This window comes from Pimephales promelas, chromosome 20, assembly GCF_988280905.1.
Source record: "Pimephales promelas chromosome 20, fPimPro1.hap1.1, whole genome shotgun sequence".
Lineage (NCBI taxonomy): Eukaryota > Metazoa > Chordata > Actinopteri > Cypriniformes > Leuciscidae > Pimephales > Pimephales promelas.
Window position 1 is genome coordinate 314393 of NC_142788.1, and position 23606 is coordinate 337998.

The 23606-nt window shown below is 39.1% G+C and overlaps 2 protein-coding genes across 4 annotated transcripts in view; one reads left to right on the forward strand and one right to left on the reverse strand.

Annotated features, from left to right (window-relative positions):
* Positions 1-686: 686 nt before the first annotated feature.
* The window catches only part of LOC120494023 (uncharacterized), a 34610-nt gene continuing 11690 nt past the window's right edge, over positions 687-23606 (forward strand). Inside the window, exon 1 of one of the 3 annotated variants that reach the window (XM_089124732.1) lies at positions 687-909. The gene's annotated coding sequence lies outside the window, so the exon portion shown is untranslated. Of the gene's footprint in view, positions 910-21598; positions 21749-23606 lie in introns of those variants that run through there. The other 2 variants (XM_089124734.1, XM_089124733.1) reach the window with 2 other exon arrangements.
* Positions 21686-23606, reverse strand: part of irf10 (interferon regulatory factor 10) — a 32726-nt gene continuing 30805 nt past the window's right edge. The window contains exon 9 of the mRNA XM_089124736.1: positions 21686-21800. Coding sequence (XP_088980862.1) covers positions 21701-21800 — 100 coding nt within the window. The 3' untranslated portion in view covers positions 21686-21700. The remainder of the gene's footprint in view (positions 21801-23606) is intronic.

Below are 23606 nucleotides of genomic sequence, written 5' to 3' on the forward strand. Positions count from 1 at the left end.
TATTTGCCGATTGAGTTGGAAAAAAAACGTTATTATTCTGTATTTTGTAGATAAAGTAACCACATAAACAAGCAGATGTATAGCATCACAATAGAAACCACTTAGAACACACTCTAGCATTGTGGTAGTACTCTACATGAATATATTTATAAAATACGTATTGATTTGTATGATTTTTAACGTGATTACATATTTCCAGCGTCTTCATCTGTAGGATTAATTTACCAGTTAGACAACACTTCACCATGAGCAATCAATTAAACAACACTTTAAATCATCGATCACAACAAAACTAGAATGTTTTTTAACTTGTAAATGTAATCAGATAAGGATATAAAAAGTTGGTGGTTAAATGTAAAAGTGAGAGTGCAGACAAGATACAAGCTGGAGCATGTGGCACTGTAGCCAATGGTGTGAGCTTCTGGATGGAAGCATGTAGTTCAGCAGCCAATCAAAGCAGCCCTTGGCTGGGATGAGAAGGGGAAGTGGCCAATGGGGCACAGGCAGTGTCGGTACATTCCCCAGCTCTTAAGAGGTTAATGAGCAAAGCTGCTCGGCTTCCTGCCAGCACGTCCAGCAGCTCAGAGACGTTCCCACAATGAGTGAAAGCTGTATCACGACAGGACTGAGTCTAATTATACACCCACAGAGAGAGGGAGAAAGAGGAGGGGGTCACAAAGGGCGAGCTGAAGTGTGTGTGTGTGTGTGAGAGAGAGAGAGAGAGAGAGAGCGCTCACAGTGGGCGAGACAGAAAAATACAGAAGATACAGCAAAAGAGTGATTAGGTGAGGACAAGATAAGGAAAAAGACAGTTTACAGCATCATGCTGGATATCCCCGTCTGCTGTGCCACTGCTGCTTTCCCATGATCCCTCAGTGTATTCCTCACCATAAAAAGACACCCGAAGAGGTAGGACACTTTTGCATGTGTGTGCTCGTGTTGACAACTGTGATAGAATGAGCGTTATTGAGTGTCTTCGAGACATACGGGAGTGTGTGGGTGTTGTGTGGATATTCAAGCAATGTGTGACTCAAAGTGTGTTCTTCAAAGTCACCAGCTTTACGTGAAACGTGCAAAGACAGGGTTTGTAACTCACCACATTTAGAGGATAGCGTTGAAACTGTTGGAAAGAGGCAGATAAAGGAAGCTGATAGGGCTCTCAAACTGATCATCTGTTGTGTTTTACACTCCTGAACTGTCAAAGTGAAACATGAAGTTGCTATGTTATGAAGCAATATCTGCCAATCTCTGTTATAACTTCATGTAGTAGGGCTGATTCTGGCATATTTTCATTTAAAATCCAGAACCAACCTTTGGCAGGCATTAAAAAAAGAAACTGAGACAAAACAGTTTCTATTACACTTGTAATACTTTCATTGGAGATTAATGAATAAATGAATAAACATTTTCCATAGTGAATTTTGGATAGTGAAAGACATGTGTATAATATATATCATCAGATATTTTATAAATATATTTATTTTTAATTTTTTTAAATTTAGCGAAATGAAATGCAAACTCATACTCATAATAATATATTTCTGAACTTCTCTGTCACTGTCAGTGATTCTCAGATGGCTGCTGCCTCTTTAAGATGTCTATTTTTACAGTAGCATTCGCACACGTGTGTGTGTGTGTGTGTGTGTGACTGTGAGGTGGAGGCAGAGAGCAGGAGTGAGTCTGTGGGTGTGTGAATACAGTAATTCTGCTGGTTTGTGCTTCTCCGTGACAGACATAGGCTGAGAAATGTCGGCTGGTTAGTTAACCGCTCATTCTGCTATGTCTCACTCACAAAAGACTGCACAATGTTATTTTAATAAGTGTTTTGTCTTGTTTACCTGTACATATATATTGAAATGTCCTTAAAATTAGACTGTATAATTCTTTTTGTTAGAGAATCTTGAATTCAATTAAGTTTGATTTAGTTTTTATATGTCAGGAGACTTTAAGCACAAATTTTATTCATTATTCTTATGCAATTAATCCCATATTTTTATATTATACTGTACGTAACTCGTTTTGAGATAATTGTCTTATTTCATCAGATGGACAAATGCTCTTATACAAAAAAGTGTGATTGTTTTACAATAGTTTCACCCATTCATTCATTCATTCATTACTTTCACATGCATTAAAAGTATTCACATAATATATTGAACATGTTTTATGTATTAAACAACTAGGGGTGCCACAAGAGAATAAAATGTGACGAGATATTCGTCGAGTGAAAAGCTGTCTCGCGATATAACCATGACGAGGGGTGAAAATTAGCATACGTCACCGCTACATTACGTTGCCCGTTGCAGCACCGCCTCCACTGTCATTTTGCTGTTTCTACAAATAAAAAGCATTGTAAACTATAGTAAAGGTTTGCTCTGCTCATCCAGCACGTCATTCCCTCATTCATTGCGCAACCGCATCTGATAAATGTCTTAGGGGCGGTTCACACAGAATACTTTTTTCATTCAGTTCGCTACTTTTCCATCTTTTTCTATGTAAACACGCACTAGATGTGTGCGCTCGCATCTTGCATCTTTTGCAGCGTCTCGTGCATGACACAGCATTCAAAAGACGAGGCGCTCAAGTTAAAATCAGTTCAACTTTTAAAAAAACACGTCTCGAGACCATGCGTTTTCCTCATTCCACTGCCAGTGTCTCGTGTTACTTACAAAGAAAGAAACCCTTCCTGTGTGAACGGCCCCTTATCTTGTAGAGCGCGCGCTCAGCACCGCCGCTACGGAGGAGGCCTACACCCAATAGCCAACTTGAAAGTGGAAGTAAAACTTGAGCACCCTGAATTAGGCTGCGTACAATAGTCTGCCTCCCAAACCTGTCTCTGGACTGTGTAGGTGTGGCTCTGGTCTCTGTGTGCACTTTTTTGGCTAATCAAGACAGGATGTTGTGTGTGTGTGTGTGTGTGTGTGTGTGTGTGTGTGCGTGTGTGTGTGTGTGTGTGTGTGTGTGTGTGTGTGTGTGTGTGTGTAAGGCACATGCTGGCCTCAATGATGAAGATCTACAGAGATCAGGATTTCTGTAAGAGCGTCACTGATCTTATACAGCACTGCCCAGTAATCCTGTTTGACCTTAACTTCCAGAGGTTTACATAGTAAAACTCTATTCGATACTCTCACCTATATTTTACAATCTCAGTAAAAAAGAGAATTTTTTTTAATTGTAACAAGGAAAATCCTCCATGTTACAATTAAAGTAACAATTATTTGAAAATTTTGAAAAATGTATTTTCCAATCAAATGTCAAATTGTTGAAAAAGTACATTCCTCCATTCATCATAAAAGTAATCCAAATGGCTCCAGGGGGTTCATAAAGGCCTTCTGAGTTCAAGAAAAATATCCATATCTAAAACTTCACAATCTTCTGGCAGACGGCCTATGCAAGTCGACTTGCACCACAAGAGTAACCCTTGATGCGATGTAGGAGTAGCGTAAACTTTGACGTCTCTCACGGTTCAAGCAAACTCAAGCTCCTCTTCTCTTGCATTGAAATCCTTCGACATTTCTCTTTTTTTAAAAAAATTCTTGTTTTAAACTTCTAATTGTAGTTGATATACCTTTCAAAGGGGAGGGGTTACATAGAGGTGGAGACACTCTGAAACAAAGTATGTTAACAAGGTATTCAGGTTTTCAGGGCTTCCCGCACTTTATAAATTTAATTAAACTTTTTAAATAAATCTTGTAACACTACAGTATTCGTCTGAAAGAAGAATGTCATATACACCTAGGATGGCTTCAGGGTGAGTAAATCATGGGCTAATTTTCATTTTGGGTGAACTTTCCCTTTAAGTTTAACGTATGCTGTCTTTCTCATTTTTAACAAGTCAGATGCTTGTTACACATCTTTAGACATTCATAGCTGTCTTACTATCATCAGCCAATCAGATGCTTGTGCTCATCTTCAGCTGGGGCACGTTTAAGTTCAAAACGATGTGCAACAGTTTGCTACAGTTTCCGAGTTGAACGTCATGTTTCCTGGAAACGGCGTGCACCGGTGTGCAACAGGGTTTGAGATACGTTTTCTCTTGTTTGGTGGGTGTGTCAGAATTGCAGTCCAATCAGCAGCAACATGTATATAAAGCACGCGGTATTAAAGTGAACTCACACAATGGGTTCAAGGAAAGTAATCTGCAAATGTTTTTGATGCAACTCACAACACTTGAGGATCTTAGATGACATGTTTGTTGTAAGTTTTATTGTAAAAATATAGGATATCAACATAATGATGTTTCTGTTTAGATTTTTTTGACATTTGGTATAGAAATAAACAACTCTTCTGTGTCTTCGTCTGCCTGCACGCACCCGTAACAGATGACCGGAGCACAACAATGGCTTTAAGAGAGCAATTTACTGCAGTGGCTCAGGAGAGCCGCTATTTTCTATCCTTCACTGCTGGGTTTTTCCTCGTGCCGTCACCAGCCCACTTGACGACGAGACCCTGAAGACCTTGTTCTGGATCGGGGTCGAATTTTCACCACCGCATAGACCTCCCAGGGAGCATCCAGCCCCGATTCAGAGCAGAGCCAGACCCAGAGCCAGATTTATCACCTTAAACCATGGATAATTAGTTAGAGCCCCTCATAGACGTTGAGGGACCACTCGCCGCGATCAGTGAGCCAGAGCCCGAGGACAGCACTCACCAGTGCCCCGGAAGTGAAGCCCCCGAGCGAGTCTGACCAGGGGTCTGAGCCCGAGGGATAACCTTCAGTGGGATCAACACCCACCCTAGCTCACCCAGAATCTAATTCGTCATCGCTGTATGAAGACAGCTCTGACAACTACTTGAACGATAGTTCTTCTGTTGTACCTTCTTTGCTGCTTAAAGACAGCATTATTAATGTGGACTGTTTTGTGCTCATTTCTTTGATTTGTGTGGACTGTGCCCTACTCACCATCATCCTGTCAAGCCTCCTGTCATCTCTATCACCACAGAGCTCGCCAGTCCTTCAAGGTAGAAGCATGCAGTCCTGCGCTGTCTGGGGAGATGGCCTGTCATCAGCAGCGCCTGTGCTAGAGGATCCCTTCGCTCCATCTCGGCCCGTCGACCTGCCAGCTTCGTCCTGGCTCCTCCCACCTTCGCCTCCACCAGGGACTCTCGTCCTAGTGACTCCAGCGGCTTCCCTCGTCCTACCAGCTCCCCCTTGGTCAATCGTCACCTACCTACCTCTTTGAGTGATTATCTTGTTTGAGTTTGCCACTCATTGTCCCGTCACCGCTATGCCTATGTGTGTGTATTCTACTACCTGTTTGGATCGCTAACCATTTGTATTATAAGTAAACTGTGTGGAACTTTTATCATATGTGTTTGTCTGCCTTCCTGCACGCACCCGTAACAGCAGACTAGCTAATATGTGCTTCTTATTGTTTTAATGCAGATTTTCATTATTAATAATTTAATGATTATGAACACAAATTAAGCCTGACAAACCAAATATATTTGATGGTATGTATATGTGAAGCCACAAGGCTTGCATAGAGGCATGTATGATTACAATATAAAGTAATTATAATAATTATAAGGTAATTCCACCGGTGGAGACATGAATATGTATTGAAAGTGGGTCATATACGTATGTAGTAGAATAGTATCATAAATTTCTAATTTGGGTCCTTCTTGGCTGATAAAGGGCAGAAAATGACTTTTTAGTGCTTGAGGATTGTAGACAACAATCCCCATAGTGCATTGCAATGTGCAGGCCACTCCCACTACTCCGCCCATCAATGTAGAGTAGAGTTGAGCTCCACTCTACGCTACCGCCTGGAAATCATTTAGCACAAGGAAATCAAATAATGCGCGCTAATATAATATGGCGACGTAAGAGCGTCAAGGCAGCGCCCGCGCCATCAGCCAATGGATCGGCGTGATTCTATATGGGCTTCAGACAATGGCCACACTTACTCTGACACATAATTTTACACGTGAAATGCAGCCAAACCTTGGAGTGTTTTGTCTTCAGCATCTTCATTAATCCCCTCGCTATCAGGCGGGGAGTCTCCGGCAGATTGATAACGTCTCCCTGATGCCGCAAATTAGTTAAAATCTCGGGGAATCTAGAGCGAGCGAGCAAGGGCGTACATGCGAGACAGAACCGACTGTGCTCCACACCGTATAGTACGTGCACGAGGGAGAGGGAGAGAGCGAGAGACTTGAGCGAGAGAGAGTATGCGTCTCGTGACACAGAGACTCGGGCACCGAAATGTTTGTTCTTGTTCGTCTGGTTATTACCGTGTACATCAGAACTGGTTCCCTATTGGCACCGTGTTTGGGTACCCTACCCATAATGCATCCATCTGCATATTCAGTACCTTCTTCCTTATTTTCACAAAGTTTCTGCCGGTGAAATCAAAGGCACTGGCACTGATCTGTGATTGGTCTGTTAGCGCATTAGGCCCAACCCCCTATGGGCGGGATTGAAAGCGTGGGGACTAGCGCTTGTAGTCTTTACAGAAATCCCCCCTTCTTACACTTCCTCCTACAACGACGTAAAATGACGATTTTGGCATCATTGTAGGAGGAAGTGAAAAAGGTAAATAGAAGATTTCTCTCGTCTCAGGGTACAATGAGAAGTTGCACGACCATTCAATAGTATACCTGGATTTCTAACAATGGAAGTCTTAATGCAAATGGGTGGAGTGTCCCTTTGATATTCATTACTAAGATAAGGTACATGTAAGATAAATGTACTTTTACTGAAGCTGTTTCTGGAACATAGACAGATCTCCGATGGAATACGCCAGCATCCAAGTGAATAAATAATAATAAAAAAATTCCATAAAGGCTTGTGTCTTAAAACGTAAGTCCTAAACATCAAAACTTAATCAGCAGCAGTCCAGGATGAAATTAGGCATCTGGTGAAAGTGGCTTAGATGCGGCAGCCCTATTTATACCATCAGGACTCACCCAGTGCTTTGAAGAGAGCTTTACACCCAGAACTCAACTAATCCTGCTTTGGCCTCGACCATCAGAGGATTAGCAATGCTATCTCTCTCTATCTCTTTCCTCTCAATGGATCATTGATTCTTTCAGTACAGTTGGCACTCAAGTCAATTTGTTTAATACCTTACTTATTTAAACATACAAGGAATACATTAGATTGCTCTGCCTTTACAATATTTTTCTTGTTAAGGCCAGTGGCTTCTTAAAATTATGTTCAAAATGAAGAGCTCCAACCCATGTTCAGTGTGCAAATGGAGAAACTTTGACTTGTACCTGAACTTTGAAGGAGACTTAAATTTCTTTTTAGTTGTGAGATGTTGTCTCAGTCTACATGACGGTCTCACTGAAGCCAAACAATTAGAATATAATAATAATAATAATTATTATTATTATTATTCCTCCTATGACAGTAATAGCCATATATTGTAAAACAAATGCACTGTAATCTAATATAAGGTTATTATTTAATGTGGGCAACAAAAAAAACAACAACAACAACGTTTCTCTGTATTTTCTGGTTGAATGGTGGTATTTTCAAAGTTTTTATACTTAGATTAAAAAAATCTGTATTTTTTTTCTTCATTTTTTTTAAATTTCACATCCTGCCCAATGTTGTCCTACAAACAATGTTAATATTGAAGGCTGTGAAAACAATTACAGTGAACGGGACCATCTAGGCTCTATGGTATATTATGTGCAAACTTTGTAACATTGCAATCTAAAACCAAAAATAATGATTTTATCTTTAAATTCTCTACTCTAAAAATAAATACAATTAAAAGCACAGACTAATTTACTTACAATTGATTACCCTATTACAATAGTCACATTACATTTACTACTGTCATAAAAATACACTTACTTGTAGGTTTAAAATTCTACGTATGGCACATTTATTGTCCAACAACAAATATTTTAGCAATATGTATATTTTATTCTGAATTATTGAGCTCCTATTCTATTGCTCGGCGTCTGTTTCGGGGCTCATTCACGGAAGTTTAGCTCCTGACAGCAAAATGGAAATATTTCCATGAGCTTAAAACATTTACAGATGAAGAATATACCTGTGAAATGAGGAAAGCACTGCATCTCAAACACATTAAACAGAGCAAGTATCTGTATCTGTATCTGTCAGTCAGCACATGCCAGAGCATCTGTTAGTATAAGTGTTAAACTTTAACTATAAGTGTTATATCATACCAGTTGTTTTATAAAGCCCTTAATATAATATAATATAATATAATTCTCATTACAAATCTAGTGAAATGTTGGAAACTACAAATGTGAAAATAATGCGCTACTGGTGCTCACTACGTCCCCAATGCAGACTAAACTCTCACATGGATGGAGTTCATTCACTGTGAACCGACACATGGAAAACAAGGATCAGCTGATCACATGACCAAAGTGAGCGCTTCATTTTAAAACACTCAGAGCAAACAGACAACATGTTTAATTAAATAGCTGTCTTTAGCAATTTGATAAGGACTAAAGCCTTATCGTCCATTCGATTTTAGTTCTTCTGACAGCAATGGCGCAAAAACACATTAAAGAATGTCATGTTATTATTAGAAGTTTAGACTGTGGCGGGTAATGCATGAGAATGACTGTGGTAAATATGAAACATATGTAGGCATGAGTCTGAGGCTGACCTGCTCTTCCTCTCACTGACCAGTCTCTCTAAAGCTGTGTCCCGATTCAGGGGCTGCATCCTCCGAAGGCCGATAGCATCACAGCTGCGCGACGAAGGCTGTCCCATGTTGAAGGATCCGTTGAATGCAGTCTACCGTCAGTGTAGCCAAGCAGCAGCAGCAGGAGGACATGAAGTTTCAGAGAGAGACAGAGGCCACATTTACACAAAGCGAATATTTTCCCCCTCTCCGTTTTCCAAAACAACATTGTTTACACACCCGCATAAATACGCCGTCGAGCGCCATCATAACTATGCCAAACCTATTGGTGGCAGTGTAGGGGTTAAGGATAAAGCCATTCAAGCCAATCAGAATCCTCAGAAACGACAAGAGAGAACCTAAAACGCCGTTTCTCCCAGTTCACATGACAACACATAACCGGTGTTTTCAGAAATCTCCACTTTGGCCGGAGTTTTTAGAAATAATCGTTTTCAGTGATAAAAATAAATGAGAGGGCAAATCGTGTAAACGGGGCCAGAGAGGCCATCAAAGCAGAGCAGGCAGAGAATGAACAGGTTGTTTTCTCTTCTTGACAGATTGGGAGAGAAATAAACTTTTGGTTATGTGAACTCTTCTTTGTGGGTGTTCAGCGGTTTCTTCTGTCAGTCGGCGGACTGTGAATTGAAACTAGGAATCGAAATTTAAACTTTTGAACAATTCTGGGAAAATTGCAAAGCTAGTCCCGTTTCCAATCAATACTCGATACTCGATACCCAAGCCTAGTTATAACTGCCCTAAAAACAAAACGGGATTGAAAACCTATCTACAAATGTTCCCCATGGTCAATTTATGTACATAATAAAGTCTAAAGAGTATTTACTAGCCAATGGTAAATCACATACTGGTAACATACGTATAAGTCAACATTTGAACATCCCATATTTTTCCATCTATATCATTAGATACATTAGATACTTGATTAGATTCAAACCCAATACTTTTATTTTTTAATACTTTTAATACTTATATTTAAAAGTGTAATCTGGCATCTTGAAAAAAAAAGGTTATTAGCAAGTATGTAAGAAGCCTAGCTAATAAGGAGAGCTATGTTAACCATATAAAACCCCGCCGTCGCGGTCGCCACAGTTTTTTAACACTGCGGTAAATCAGACACGCCGGTGGAAAAACATTCTTGTCTCCAGTTTTTGTTCAACGGGTCTGGTAGTGTCACATTTCAGTTTGGCCAAGTAACATTTATTTTCTTTGACTGGCAAGAAATACCAGCTAATACTAATAGACTAGACGGATTTCAGAAAAAATGGCCTTCTATAAGAAGTGAGGAGCATTTATGGGTACAAGTCGCGAACCGGCATATCTTACATATTTCAAGGGTGCTGAGTCCAAAAGAACTGGTACCCAAGCGAAATTTTGAGTGTTTTACCTTCTAATTTGCATATCAAAATGGCCGCCAAATTGCCTATCTTGCTCAGTCGTTGGACCATTTTCCCCTAGTTTTTTTGTAAGTAGGCAATCAAGTTGAGGAAATTAAGTTTTTAGATCGATAGTCAAGGGTCTGAGCAAAGATATATTGGAGGCTCACTGCCTTTTTTATGTATATATATTTGCAAAATACCAACTTTTAAGGCGAAACAATAGGGTAAAAATTTTAAATAATAGATATTACCATGAAACTTCCTCAGTTGATTACTTACACAACTATATAAAAAAATGTATTATAAGTTTTTGAAATTTGTACGTTTAATTATGCAAATTAGGCATTATCTCATTAAATATACCCAATTTTGCATATATTTTCGGTAGATAGATCTGAACATATGATAAAGCCAGGTGCAAAATTATTTTTTTAATTTTGTTTACAAGGCTTGGTGCTGAATCCTTTGGCAGTTTATTAAAAACAGCATCAATGGGTATATATTGAGGCAGCCCAGATAGCAAACTGACATTGAATCAACGTGGAAATATGACATTGAAACAACGTTGATCTGACATTGTTTTGCTCATCGAATTAACGTTGAACCAACGTCAGACGCGCCATTCTTTCAAAACTAACGGAAAATCAACTTGAAATCAACGCGTTGTTTCAACGTTATGAAAGCAAACCAATTTTTGATTTTCATTTAGCTTTGAAGAATGCCGCGTCTGACGTTGGTTCAACGTTAATTCGATGAGCAAACGTCGTTTCCACGTTGATTCAATGTCAGTTTGCTGTCTGGGAGGCAACAGCCAGAGTTTTTTACATGCTTCGTGCGGGAAATGGGAAACCAGAATCACAAGCACATCAGTGTTTCTATGACTGCTATAGGATTCAGCACCAAGCCTTGTAGCATTTCATGCACTAACTGGTTGTGATACCACATCACACATTGCAAGTCACACCAAAAGTACATTGTGGAAAGTCTGGAAAATGCACCACCAATTGCTCAGCAACCTCGGAATTGGTGATCTCACGGAGGAGACTCAAATATCTTCAGAGGCTTTTGTCTCATCCTAATATATGATGTGCATAAAACAAAGCTCATTCCGGCCGCCTGTATCTGGGATTTTGTCCTTTCGGTCATGACCCAAAGCGAGAGAGTAGGAGCGTAGATTGACCGGTAAATCGAGAGCGATGGACACAGTCGAATGCACATCCTTCATTCATTTCACCCTTGCATTGCGTATTCGACGAGGCAGTGAAACCTTCTTAATGCACCAGTTCAGCTATAATCTGCAGGCATTACTTGTCTTAAATGGGGATTCCCTCCTGTGGCACTGGTTTCCCAGGTTTGTTGAGGTTTGTGGTCCGGTTGCGTCTGCAGCAGGGGTGGGCAACTTCAGTCCTGAGTTAACTTCAACCCTAATCAAACACACCCGAACAAGCTAATCAAGGTCTTCAGGATTACTAGAAAGTTAAAGGCAGGTGAGTTTTTCAGGGTTGGAACTAAACTCTGTAGGACAGTGGCCCTCCAGGACCAACACTGCCCATCCCTGGCCTGGAGCGATGTCTTGGGAAGCCAAACACAGCGGAGCATTGGTTAATGAACAGCAGAGTCTCGTAGTTTGAAGTTTGGGAAATATAAATAGTTTGGCGTTGAGGCAAAACTTAAGTTAAAGCAGACTGATCTCATGAAATGGCGTGTGTATGACACGCCAATTCATATTTCCATTTTTGGCGTGCTATCAACAGGCAAAATCGCTTTTCAGCGTGTTTATCAACGGCGTTGACTTCTATATATATATATATATAGAGAGAGAAATATATGATACCCCAACCCCGTCCCTAAACCTACCTGTCACTGGGGTTAATGGCATTTATGAGTCTTCTCCTACCATCCTTGGAAAAAAATATCGCTCCCCAGATGTAGATCTACATTTTGCTTCGTTTCGTTCGGACATTTAACGGCATAGACATACACGCAAAAGATTGCGGTTCATTTCGGCGTGAACATACACACGGATAGCTCAACGCCACTTGACTCGAAAGTTGATTTAAAGAGACTCAACGGAAATGAAAGAAAATGGAAGAAGTGGAGCTAGGTTAGGTGGCTTGTTTCTTCACGACGGGCTATCAGCAGGTTAGCAGCTTCAAACCAACTAAACCCAACCTAATGATTTATACATGACATGAGTTTTTAAACTCTGCTGGTTGACCATGTTTACATGCACACCAGTACGCCGATATCCTGTAGTCCCAGTTTACATGCAAACCAGTAACCCAACGCAAGTAAACCGCGTTTACAAGACTTTATTAATAAATCGGGAGGTGACGTCCCGGAGGTGACGTCAAAAAGGAATAATTTGCATATCTGACTCTGAGTATTTCATTTAAGTCGGTTGTGATTTTAAATTAAGCATAAAACTGAAGAAGAGTATGTCAGCAGGAAACTTACGGCTAGAGGTAACGTTCTGACCAGGGCCTGAAATTAACTTTTTCGGCCACCGGCCACTGTGGCAGGTGGATTTAAAAATTCACCTGCCACAGAGACTTTTTACCAGCCACTTTTTTTTTGCCTCATATTTTGCCTCAGCCAAAAAATGGGTGGCAAAAAGAACAATATTGTGAAATTCCTGTTTTGTTTTGTTTTTCACCTTTATATAGAAGGTGAAAAAAAAAAAAACCCGGGCATTTCACAATATTGTTCTTTCACTTGTAAAATACACATTTAAGTGCTGTCAAGTAATAATAATAACTCTAAGAACATACATTTTTAAAATCTTTTTATTCATTGATTTTGACACTCACACAATATATAGGCTAGTATAGGCTATACTCAACAGATAAACCTACCGCAGCTCGTATGTAAACAAATCACACGCGGCTGTGTTGATGGCTGATTTAGTCACGTAGACAGATCCTGCGAGCTTTTAGTTACAGCGTTCAGGAACCGTTAACTATGAACTTAATTAATTATGTTATTACTGGTAAAGTTACCGGGTACCGGATATTTTCTCACTGGTTCCCAACTCCCAACATGCACAGTTGCACACGCACACACACATCTGTGCAACTGTCATTGTACTGAAGGCTACGTCAGCGTTACATTATCTCATCCCATCTCACTAACAGTTTAATACTCGCACATCCAAACGTCGTCAGAAAAAGGGCCTCATCTTCTTTCTGATCGCATGAACGTTCCGAAACAACAGTCGCTGTCATAAATCAGCCGCTCACGAACCTTGCCATTGCCGCCGATTATTCACTTTGTATTAAAATGTCTTCTTTTACTTTTCTTTTTCTCATTCTCATCTTTTTGTTGGTTGTTTGTTTCAGCTGGCCTCTTTACCCCAGTAATGTGCTGCCACATTTTAGCTAAAGTCAAACGCATTGGCGGACTTATTTGAAATGTAAAAATCCTAATGAATCACTCAATTCTCATTGGCTACCGGCCAATGTGGCAGGTAGATTGACAGTGTTACCCGCCAATAGAAATATTCACCCGCATTTGGCAGGTGGTCGGGTGTTAATTTCAGGCCCTGGTTCTGACTGATCCACTTCTTTACTTCTGCATGAGATGAAGGCACTTTATAATTATTTGAGTCAAGAAAGAGTCTAAGTTTGGCATATATTTCCTCTTCCCTTATCCCCATGCAGTCCGGCTTCATGAGCAGTCTACGCCCCGTTCCCCATCGGATATCCCAGCGCTGTTGCAAAACACTCCAACAACCTTACCTTTATGAGATTCATTAAACGCATCATTACTGCACATAGCACTTTGGGGTTTCTAGGGTATTTTATGGGGGATTAAATTAGGTACAAAGTCATGGGTAATTTAAATTTAATTAATGGGGTCACATAAGGCAAATGGCTGACAACTTAAAACTGTGGCTGTCTGTTTTCTGCTCTAACAGCTTTTCGTTGTTATCCTGTAACAATGACAGTATAAACTGAACTGAACACACCTGAGCAAGCTAATCAAGGTCTTCGGGATCACCAGAAACTCTCAGGTGTGTTTGATCGGGGTTGGAGCTAAACTGTGCCGGATGGCGGTCCTCCAGGACCGGGTTTGAGGAACCCTGCATTAGAGAGTCTCTTAGATCTCTCTCTCTCTCTCTCTCTCTCTCTCTCGATGATAAAGAACACACACACACACACACACACACACACATGTAACTATTCCACACTCACCTTCACCTCCTCTGGTCTTCCGGAGAGTTCTGCTGTGTCAGAGAAACATGATCAGCCCAAAGAAGTGCTGCACACTGGAAAAATGATTCACTGCGAGGAAATGGAGCTGGACCACTACACATCTGAATTCATGAAACACGTCTTTCCTTCAATGCACTATTTGTTTAATTGTATTTTATGTGTTTACAGTGAACATTTATTATCATTAATTTTGGCTGAGAGTATTTTTCAAAAACCAAAAAATGATATCACACAGAAGTTGAGCTAAATGTAATAAACACAAAGAAATTAAATAAAATATCTTTGTCTTTTGGCAAAAATGAACAAGGTAATCTTGCACTTATGTTTGGCAACTGTGTGTCTAAAAGCCTCCTGGAATTGTTGAAATAGCAGATTCAACGCGTCCCACCCGAACCTGTCCTGTTTCAGAAAGAAATGCATCAACAGAAGAAAAGAAAACAGGGTAACACTTTATTATAAGGTTCATTAGTTAACTACATTAGTTAACATTAACAAAGATGAACAAATGCTGACGAAGTATTGTTCATTTTTAGTTAATGTTAATTTCAACATTTACTAATACTTCATTAAAATCTTGTTAACATTAGTTAATGCATGTGAACTAACAATTGACAGCTGTATTTATATTAACTAACGTTAACAAAGATGAACAAAAACAGTAACAAATGTATTGCGCATGGTTAGTTCATGTTAGTTAATACATTAACTAATGTTTAATAAATGAACCTTATTGTAAAGTGTTACCCCATCAATCCATTTGATGGAATACTTGAAAAAATTTTTTTATATATATATATTGTTCATTAAACTTGCACATGGCTTGGAAATAAACATGAAATTGAACTCAAAAACAGCAGTGAAAGAGAGAGAGAGAGAAAGCTAGACAACAGACAGTGGTAATGGTAACATGAGGGCTATATACACACAACGACTAATGAGCAAATGGGAAACACAATCAGAACATGACACATAGACAAGGGACGCACACGGTAAGATCACATGAAGAGCGAGAGAATCACATGACAAACAGGAAACATGTGAGCATACAAAATAATTTGACCTGAATTTTACACACCCTGATTTTAAAACCCTGATTTTACACACTCCTGTACAGTAGGTGGCGGTATGCATCTATAATTATAACTGCAATCCGCCATTAAATTGAAAGAAGTAGAAGAAAAGACATGAAAATATAAACTTGATACCAAACATGACATTATCTGATCATGTTTTGTTTATCAGACAGGAACCATTATTTTTTAAATAGTATTCTTTAACTTCAACTCAATCTTTATGTTGTCAAGTATTCAGTGCTTTAATGTGTCTTCCTAAATAGACTTAAAACATTGCTTCTGTCATCTGCTTTCTGAGCCCGTGGCTGACTTCTCAGGGGGAAGCTGAGGGTTTGGAGCAGCACGTTTCTCTGCCAGTGTGTGTGCGCTAAATATTGACATTAAAAAGTGTCTGTATTTCAACATCATGTTGTTTTATTTAAGGGCTAGGACAATGGAGAGAGACCCTGAAGATGAACTCTGGTTTCTACTAAGTTTTTTTACTACTACTGTTTTGTAACATCTAAAATTTTGCAAATTAATATAAAACATCTAGTCAGAAGAAACACAGCAGATCTGTTTCAGAGATTTGCAATTCAATCTTGTCCCCATCCAAACAAGTGTCTATTTAAAGAGTGTGCCAGTATTCTCCTTCAGAGACATGTCTTCAAAGAGAACGCTGACGCTGCATCTGCTGGACAGGAGTGTGTGTGTGTGTGTGTGTGTGTGTGTGTGTGTGCGCGCAGTTTTGGTTTGACTCAGAGGTTTCTATGACACCATGGATTAGAGATAGATAGAGGTTTTGTGTAGGATGAGTCTTCTATAATATTTCTCTCCCACCGCTGTCTCTTTCTTCTTCTGCCCTTTTGACATGTATTTGTTTTCTATCTTCAATCTCTCAGATTCATATCTCCGTTCCTCCCACTCATGCCCTAACACTGTAGAAACTTTAGTGTGGCTAAAGTTCTTCTTTACTATTATTCATTAATTCCCACAGATGTAGTTCATTACAATTAAATGGCATCTGTATGCTATGATATTACAGTAAACAAGGACATGAAATGACAATATTATATTAATGTTGTAGAATCACAATTATTAGCTGTGACCACATTACAATTGACTACTGTATTCTCTTCTATATTTACAAATCGTCGCAGATCTGTCTTCGATTTAAACTAAAAGTTCATCTTAGTTGATCAAAAAGGTATTCCAAAACCCTTTAAAAATCAATTATATATATATATATATATATATATATATATATATATATATAATATTCAACAATCATGTAGCTCCTGTTTTCATTATGTTAAGTGCAGGTTTATGCAAAATTACTTATGCATTTTTGGTTACACTTTATTTTTAAGTATCTGTGTTACAGTGTATTTATATGTTTAAGTACCGAGTAATATTCATTATTAATTATAGTATACTGCAGTTATTGAGTAAGTTGATCAATTAACATATTTTTGTCATAGCATTTGTGCAATTTGTATTTAATAAACATTACATTTTGTTAAATATATCAGTGAACAACAGAAAACAATTCCGCATCACGCGTACATTCAGATGCTATTTTTTTATTCAGATGCTATCGCGTATGCTTGGCCATAATAGAGAGTGAACAACGCACATACTCTGTAGGCCTAATTGATTCTTTCATATTTTACTTTTTGCAAATTATACATTATTATAGGGAAAAATATTAAAACACGAGGGAAATCATTGTTGTGTTCATGACGATGGGAAGAATAGGCATAAAGCTTACACATTTATCCAAATTATTACATGCATGTTTAATCGAACCTAATTTGAGTGGGTTAGCCCAATGTCCCTTCTCTTTCTTTCACGGCCCTGACGAGAACATTGATCTCCTCGGCTGTGGACCGATGCTGAAGTGCGCGGGTAAATGAGCGTTATAATAGTATTACGCCATGGAACAAGCGCACCTCGTTCATCACGCAAGGGAATGTGATCTGACGCTCTGATTGGTTTATTTCATGTTACGCCCAAACTACATCTATGAATAATGAAGCTACTCCAGACCAACCCCTTTTAAACTTGCGTCGGGCGCAAGAGTCGTTTATGCCGCCGGTAAAATAGCAACAGCGCCGAGACCCGAACACAAAGTTACTTGTGCTTCACGCTTGATACTTGCGTTTCAGACCGTTAAAATAGGGCCCCTTAGGGTTAGGTTTGTAACCCGGTTTGTACGAGTAAAAAAAAACAATTCTTTGCATTACATATTTACCTTTTATTATATTCATATTATATTATATTTACCTTTTTATTATATTCGTATATACTGGTAACACTAGTAGTAAAAGTAGTATCACTTTTTCTGGTGTACAAATATCAAAAGTACTGCTCATTAAGTTTCTTTTATTTGCCTGCATAAAATGATGCTGCTTATATATTTATTTCATTTTGAATATTTCATTAATTTAGTCAAATTTCTTCTATTCTTAATAGCTTGGCTGGATTTTTTTTCCTCAAGTTCAGTGTACTGTAAAAAGAAGATGCATGTGATTTTGTTATATCACAAAAAGTGCAATTAAAATGAATATCACAATGTAATGTTTAAAGCTGCAGTCCGGCGTTTTTCTTTTCGGCGTTTGTAAGCCGGTTCCGCTATGGCGCTGACACTATGGGAATGCCTTTAGCGCATGTGAAGTCATTGGCCACAGGAATCATATCACATCACTGGTGCTGTTGTTTCGCTTACACAGAGACAAAAATACGTACAAAAATATTCTTTATTGGACAAAGATAAAATGCTCGCGTGCCAGTCAGTTAGGCTCAATCAAACAAAAAACAACTCATAGGTTTGTAACCCGGTTTGTACGAGTAAAAAAACAATTCTTTGCATTACAGATTTACCTTTTATTATATATTATATTTACCTTTTTATTATATTCGTATATACTGGTAACACGAGTTGTAAAAGTGATTAAGATCAAATCTTGTAAGTGATCAGATCTGTTCGGCCACATTAAGTGTCCCCAGGCCTCGGCAAATTGAAAGCAATCCCTACAAAGAGGAGCATGTATTTCAGCGCTCAGTCTAAAATAACTTTTAGGCTAGAATAAAGAGTGAGGGCTGCCATTTTTAACATTTGATCCATCTGCTCTATCACGTTCTAGCCCTCAAACCTCCTCAGAGGAGAATAGCAACATATAAGCTGGAAGGGGAGCAGACAAGAGTGTAGCGATCAAACCCCTCTCATGCTCTGACAATCGCCTTCCCCTTGCTGAACACTAGGGAAGCGCGCCAGTGTAATTTGTGTACTCTTCACCTCCGAGCTGAAATGCTGGAGTGGGAAAACAGACGAGAAATTTGTATGCTTTGATTGGGCAGCATAATCTGTTGTTCCCCTCCTACTTTCCCACTCATATGCAGATAGCATGCTATATATATATTTTTTACAAAAGTAATCTTAAAGGGGACATATCATGCAAAATCCACTTTTTTAGCCCTTAAATGCATTTTGTTGTATATTTGGAGTGTTTATAAGTACAGAAAAGATGGAATTATTCTCTTCAGGTGCTTCGTTTATATCTTTATATTCTCCTTTTGGTCATATTTTTCAACCTGTTCAGATTTTTCTGTTTTCTATGATGTTTTTTTTAACTATAACGTCACCGTATTTGCAGCGGAACTGCCAAATAAGGACATTGACTACCGGCCCAACACTTCGAGCAATCCGCCATTATTATTTCTCGCTCTGATTTTGTAGTCCGAGCTCAATGATGCAGAAGTTACGAGAGGGCAAGTCAAAATGTTCGGTTGTTGGATGTACGTTAGTGACTGAAGCACTTCGAGGATTCCCACTTCAACAACCTCCACCAGTATAAAGAAGGGTTTGCCGATTGAGTTTGCGTCAATAATAATTAATAATATTTTTAATAATAATAAAAAAATTCAATTAATAATAAAAAAAGATCAATAATATTGCTAAACACTAAATAACCCCAACTGAGCAAGCTCAAAGCAAGCCAAAAGCAAGGCGACAGTGGCAAGGAACCAAAACTCCATCAGATTGGATGGAGAAAAAACCTTGGGAGAACCCAGGCTCAGTCGGGGGCCAGTTCTCCTCTGGCTTACATTCATATTGTTTAAATATAAATATTAAATATAAATATTGTTTATGAATCAAACGGCGCCATAACATATCGCAGGCATTGAGTTGTCTCCTCACAGGCGTTGGGGCATCCGAAATCCCCGTGAGAGGCTGGACACAAAACTGGACCTGACGAACGCCATTTTTCTCCCGGGTCCTGAGATAACAGCAGAAAGGCAGATGGGAAATAATTAGCATAGCTGATGTTCATAATAATTTCCGTTATAACTCACAAACTCTCCGTAACCCGAACTCTCCGCAACCCAACCATACGCGCCGACCCGTTTGTCTAAAAGGCTGTCGAGCCCCACTGGTGCGTTAAGCAGTTTCAGTGGCAAACGGTTCCGTATGGCATAACAGAGGACTAGAAGGTAAGCAGCATTATGTGAATGCTTGACTAAAGAGATGCGTCTTTAATCTAGTTTTAAACTGTGTCAGCGAGTCAGAGGCTCGGACCGTATCGGGAAGGCCATTCCAGAGTTTTGGAGCTAAATGCGAGAACGCCCTCCCTCTTTTACTGGACTTCGATATCCTCGGAATGACCAGAAGCCTTGAATTTAGTGATCTTAAGGAACGCGGTGGATTGTAGGGCGAAAGAAGGTCCGTTAAGTACATAGGTGCTAAACCATTTAGGGCTTTATAGGTCAGTAGCAGTATTTTGTAGTTGATGCGGAACTTAATAGGTAACCAGTGTAGAGATGATAAAATCGGTGTTATATGATCATATTTTCTTGACCTAGTAAGAACTCTAGCAGCTGCATTTTGTACTAACTGTAGCTTGTTTATTGAGGATGCAGGACAACCGGCTAATAAAGCATTACAGTAATCTAAAATGATATTAGTATTTAAACATTCTCTATGATATAAAATGTTTGTGAAAAAAATATTTTAGTAACATGGTTTTGGCGGATATAGAGTTCTAATGACGGTGTTCAACTAACCGTCACACCACTTTGTGAATGTACAAAATCTGCTTCAGCGTCGCCGTGATTTCTGCGGATTGGAAATGGGCTTGAATGAGCTCTTTGGCAGACTAACTTTCAGAGCAAATCTAAATTTGCCGGAAGTTGTCTGGGTTTTCCCAGACTACAAAAATGGCATCATATGACCCCTTTAAGCCATGCCTCTAGTATTGAGCTCTTTAGTACTGCATATTTGACTCATGAAATATTTAAAACATATTCACCCTATAGCTGGGTGACCTGAACACGGCAATTCATTTTTATATTGACTATAATACTATACTTTACTATATTTACTATAATACTTTTTATATTTGTATCTGCCCACCGCACAGCACTTTTTCTGTGCAGGTACGACATTAGAAGTGTAGTGTAGTCAGACGAGCTTTTTGCTTTGGTGGATTAAAACAGAGGTTATGCGGTCTTCAAGCAGAGGATGTCTCATCGGCTAGCCTGGGGTTTGGGTTGTCTTCGCTATTTGAATCTCTCATTAACACTCCGGGAACTAGGGTTACATACACCTTTCTCAGCTTCCACAATACAATTCAATCCAGGATTTGAATCCTGTAGGTTTTCAGTGTGTGAGGCTACCAAATATCTCTCACTGTTTGACAGAAATTCATGTTAACATGAGGCTTAGAAAACTTCAGTTAGGCTACCTGGTTATTTTCACACTCGCTTATTAAACTGCAGTTATGTAGTATGGAGGCAATGAACCAGATGTGTTGTGTGGTCATTAACAGTATCCAAATTCTCACCCAAAAGGAACTAATCAGCACAATGGTGACTTTATGAAACAGCTAGTGCTTGCACAGTAGTATAATGTCATTTATTTATGCTCAGAAAGTCTTCTAAAACAGTGCATTGATGTGCTTGAAACCAGAGCATATATCACTATCTATCTACATTCTTATCACGTATGTAAATGCATATGCTCAGAGCTGAGAGTGTGTGTTTGAGAGCGATAGGATGAGTAGGAGTGTGTGTAATTACCCGTCTGTTACTGCATGTGTGTGTGTTTATCCCTTTCACAGTGAGTAAGGCGAGTGGGCGACAGCAGCAACTGGTCTGCCTGTGTGTTGTTGCACAGCAGACATGCCTCACACTGCACGATATTACTCATTTCCTTAGCCTTGTGTACATGCACACACACACACACACACACACACACGCGCGCAAACTCTCACACTTTTTCACAGTCAGCCGTGCAGCCCTTTCAACATGGTGTGACACCACAATTTGCCTGTAGATTTGTAGACAGCGTTGCCTTAGTGGCGTGTGTGTGTGTGTGTGTGTGAAAGAGATGCAGGTGTGATGGACTGCAGGAGTCAGTGGCGTCACACGGATATCTGCTCCGCACACCCCATCAAGGTCAGTCGCATCAGGTCAGCAGTGCTTTTCAAGTCATTAACACTATTGATGTGTGCTTGTGACATGCTTAGAAGTAGTTTTTCTGAAATCTGTGGTTTTCATTCTTTCTTTTTTTACATAAAAGTCATAGTTTACTTTCTAATTATTTAGTATTTATTGTTTTTTTTTAGGTTCCTCTGGAGAACCCCTTTTTAAGGTTGTTTTTAGTAAGTCATCGATGATGACTGGTTCTCAGTTTTTCCACTAGTTTATACTGCACAAATTGCACTAGAACAGTGGGACATGAGTTAACATTAAAATTAGTGAGACTTAAACTAGTGAAAATGAATATACTGTGACAAAATAAACACAATGTTCTTTGTGACAGTGAAGTGTAATAAATGTCAGTCGCCATGAAATCCAGTCTTATAAATGACAAAAATGGTCTGTTAGGACAGTGTGTTAATCTGGCAGGTAATTAGTTAAATGCTATTAGAAAGCTCCTCTTAAAGAATATTATGTTTGTCATTTTGATTCTGTCAGTACTTGTCCTGTTTTCTACTCTGATTTTTTTTAAAGCTTTCTAAATGTATAAATTTTTTAGAGTATTGTTCATGATCCAAAAACATCATGTTAGAGAGATTTAATCTAACACAACATCAGGTGTGTAAAAACGATTTGCAGGGATACAAGGTGTAAAATGGATTTGTACCCGACTTTCAAAAACTGAATGTTTAGGGTAATAATCGTGGCATGTTACAGCTGTGTTATGTAATTTTTTCAATTTTACTCCACCTAGAGATAATAAAGTACAAGCTTGCAAAAATACCAGTCTAGCTCTTCTATTTTCCAAGCTTTCCACAAAACCACAAAATATGCTTCTAAACCTATATTTTTATTATTTTAATATTTAAATGTCTGCTGGAGTAACATGATTATGTCTAATTCAGGATTTCTCTACTTCATCTTGAAAATGTGTTCAAATGTGCAGCATTCAGAGATATAACAAACATGATGTGTTATTTAATTACTTTACATACTACTACAGTATGACCAATGATGCATAAAAAATGTGTAAACACTATAAAAAACAAAGCATTTGTAAGCACAGCTGAACATTTTTTTTTCTTATGAAAACCTTACTAACACATTTATTATTCAAGTAATTTTTTTCTCAACAAATTCCACTATAACTTGAGAGTTGTGAAAATAATCGTAAATGGTCTCCATCCAATGTGAAAGCTCAGACAGCACAAACAAACTTCTCTTAAAGGGGCCATGAACTGTTGTCTGAGGTCAAATTATGACGTTCGCTTGGTTTTTGCATTAATATTGAATAAGTAATTGGCTATTTTCTACCCTAGTTTTGAGCCTAGCTGAAAAACGCTCGGTTTTTATGGGCGTCTCGCACTGAAGTCTTGGAAGTAAACGCCCACTGCTGTGAGTGGATAACAGTTTTGCATATTATAATGAGTTTCGACTCACCCGTCGATGCTCTTGGGGGAAATTGTTTTGAAACGTCCAATGTTGTCAAATGGCAAACGGATTCATCCATACATGTTCGACCCAGAGTCCGTGTGTTGCACCATTCCTGTCAGATCCAATACAGACGGCACAGCACCGTTCTTTACTCTTAATCGGTCTGCAAATCCAGTCTTGATTACAAAACAATCCTCAGTGAAATGAAGCGAACAGACGGACGATGTTTTACCTCATCAGCTGGAACGTCATTAAAAATAAAGTTTATCCATGCAGTCCTATAGGAATCCAGAGGAAGCTTATAGATCAACTGTCTTCTTCCACAACCAGGCACTGCACTATATTCTGTATTGCTCGGTAGATCGATCCGGTTTGTCATCACGAGGTAGGCATCTATGTTATTTAGCTATGCGT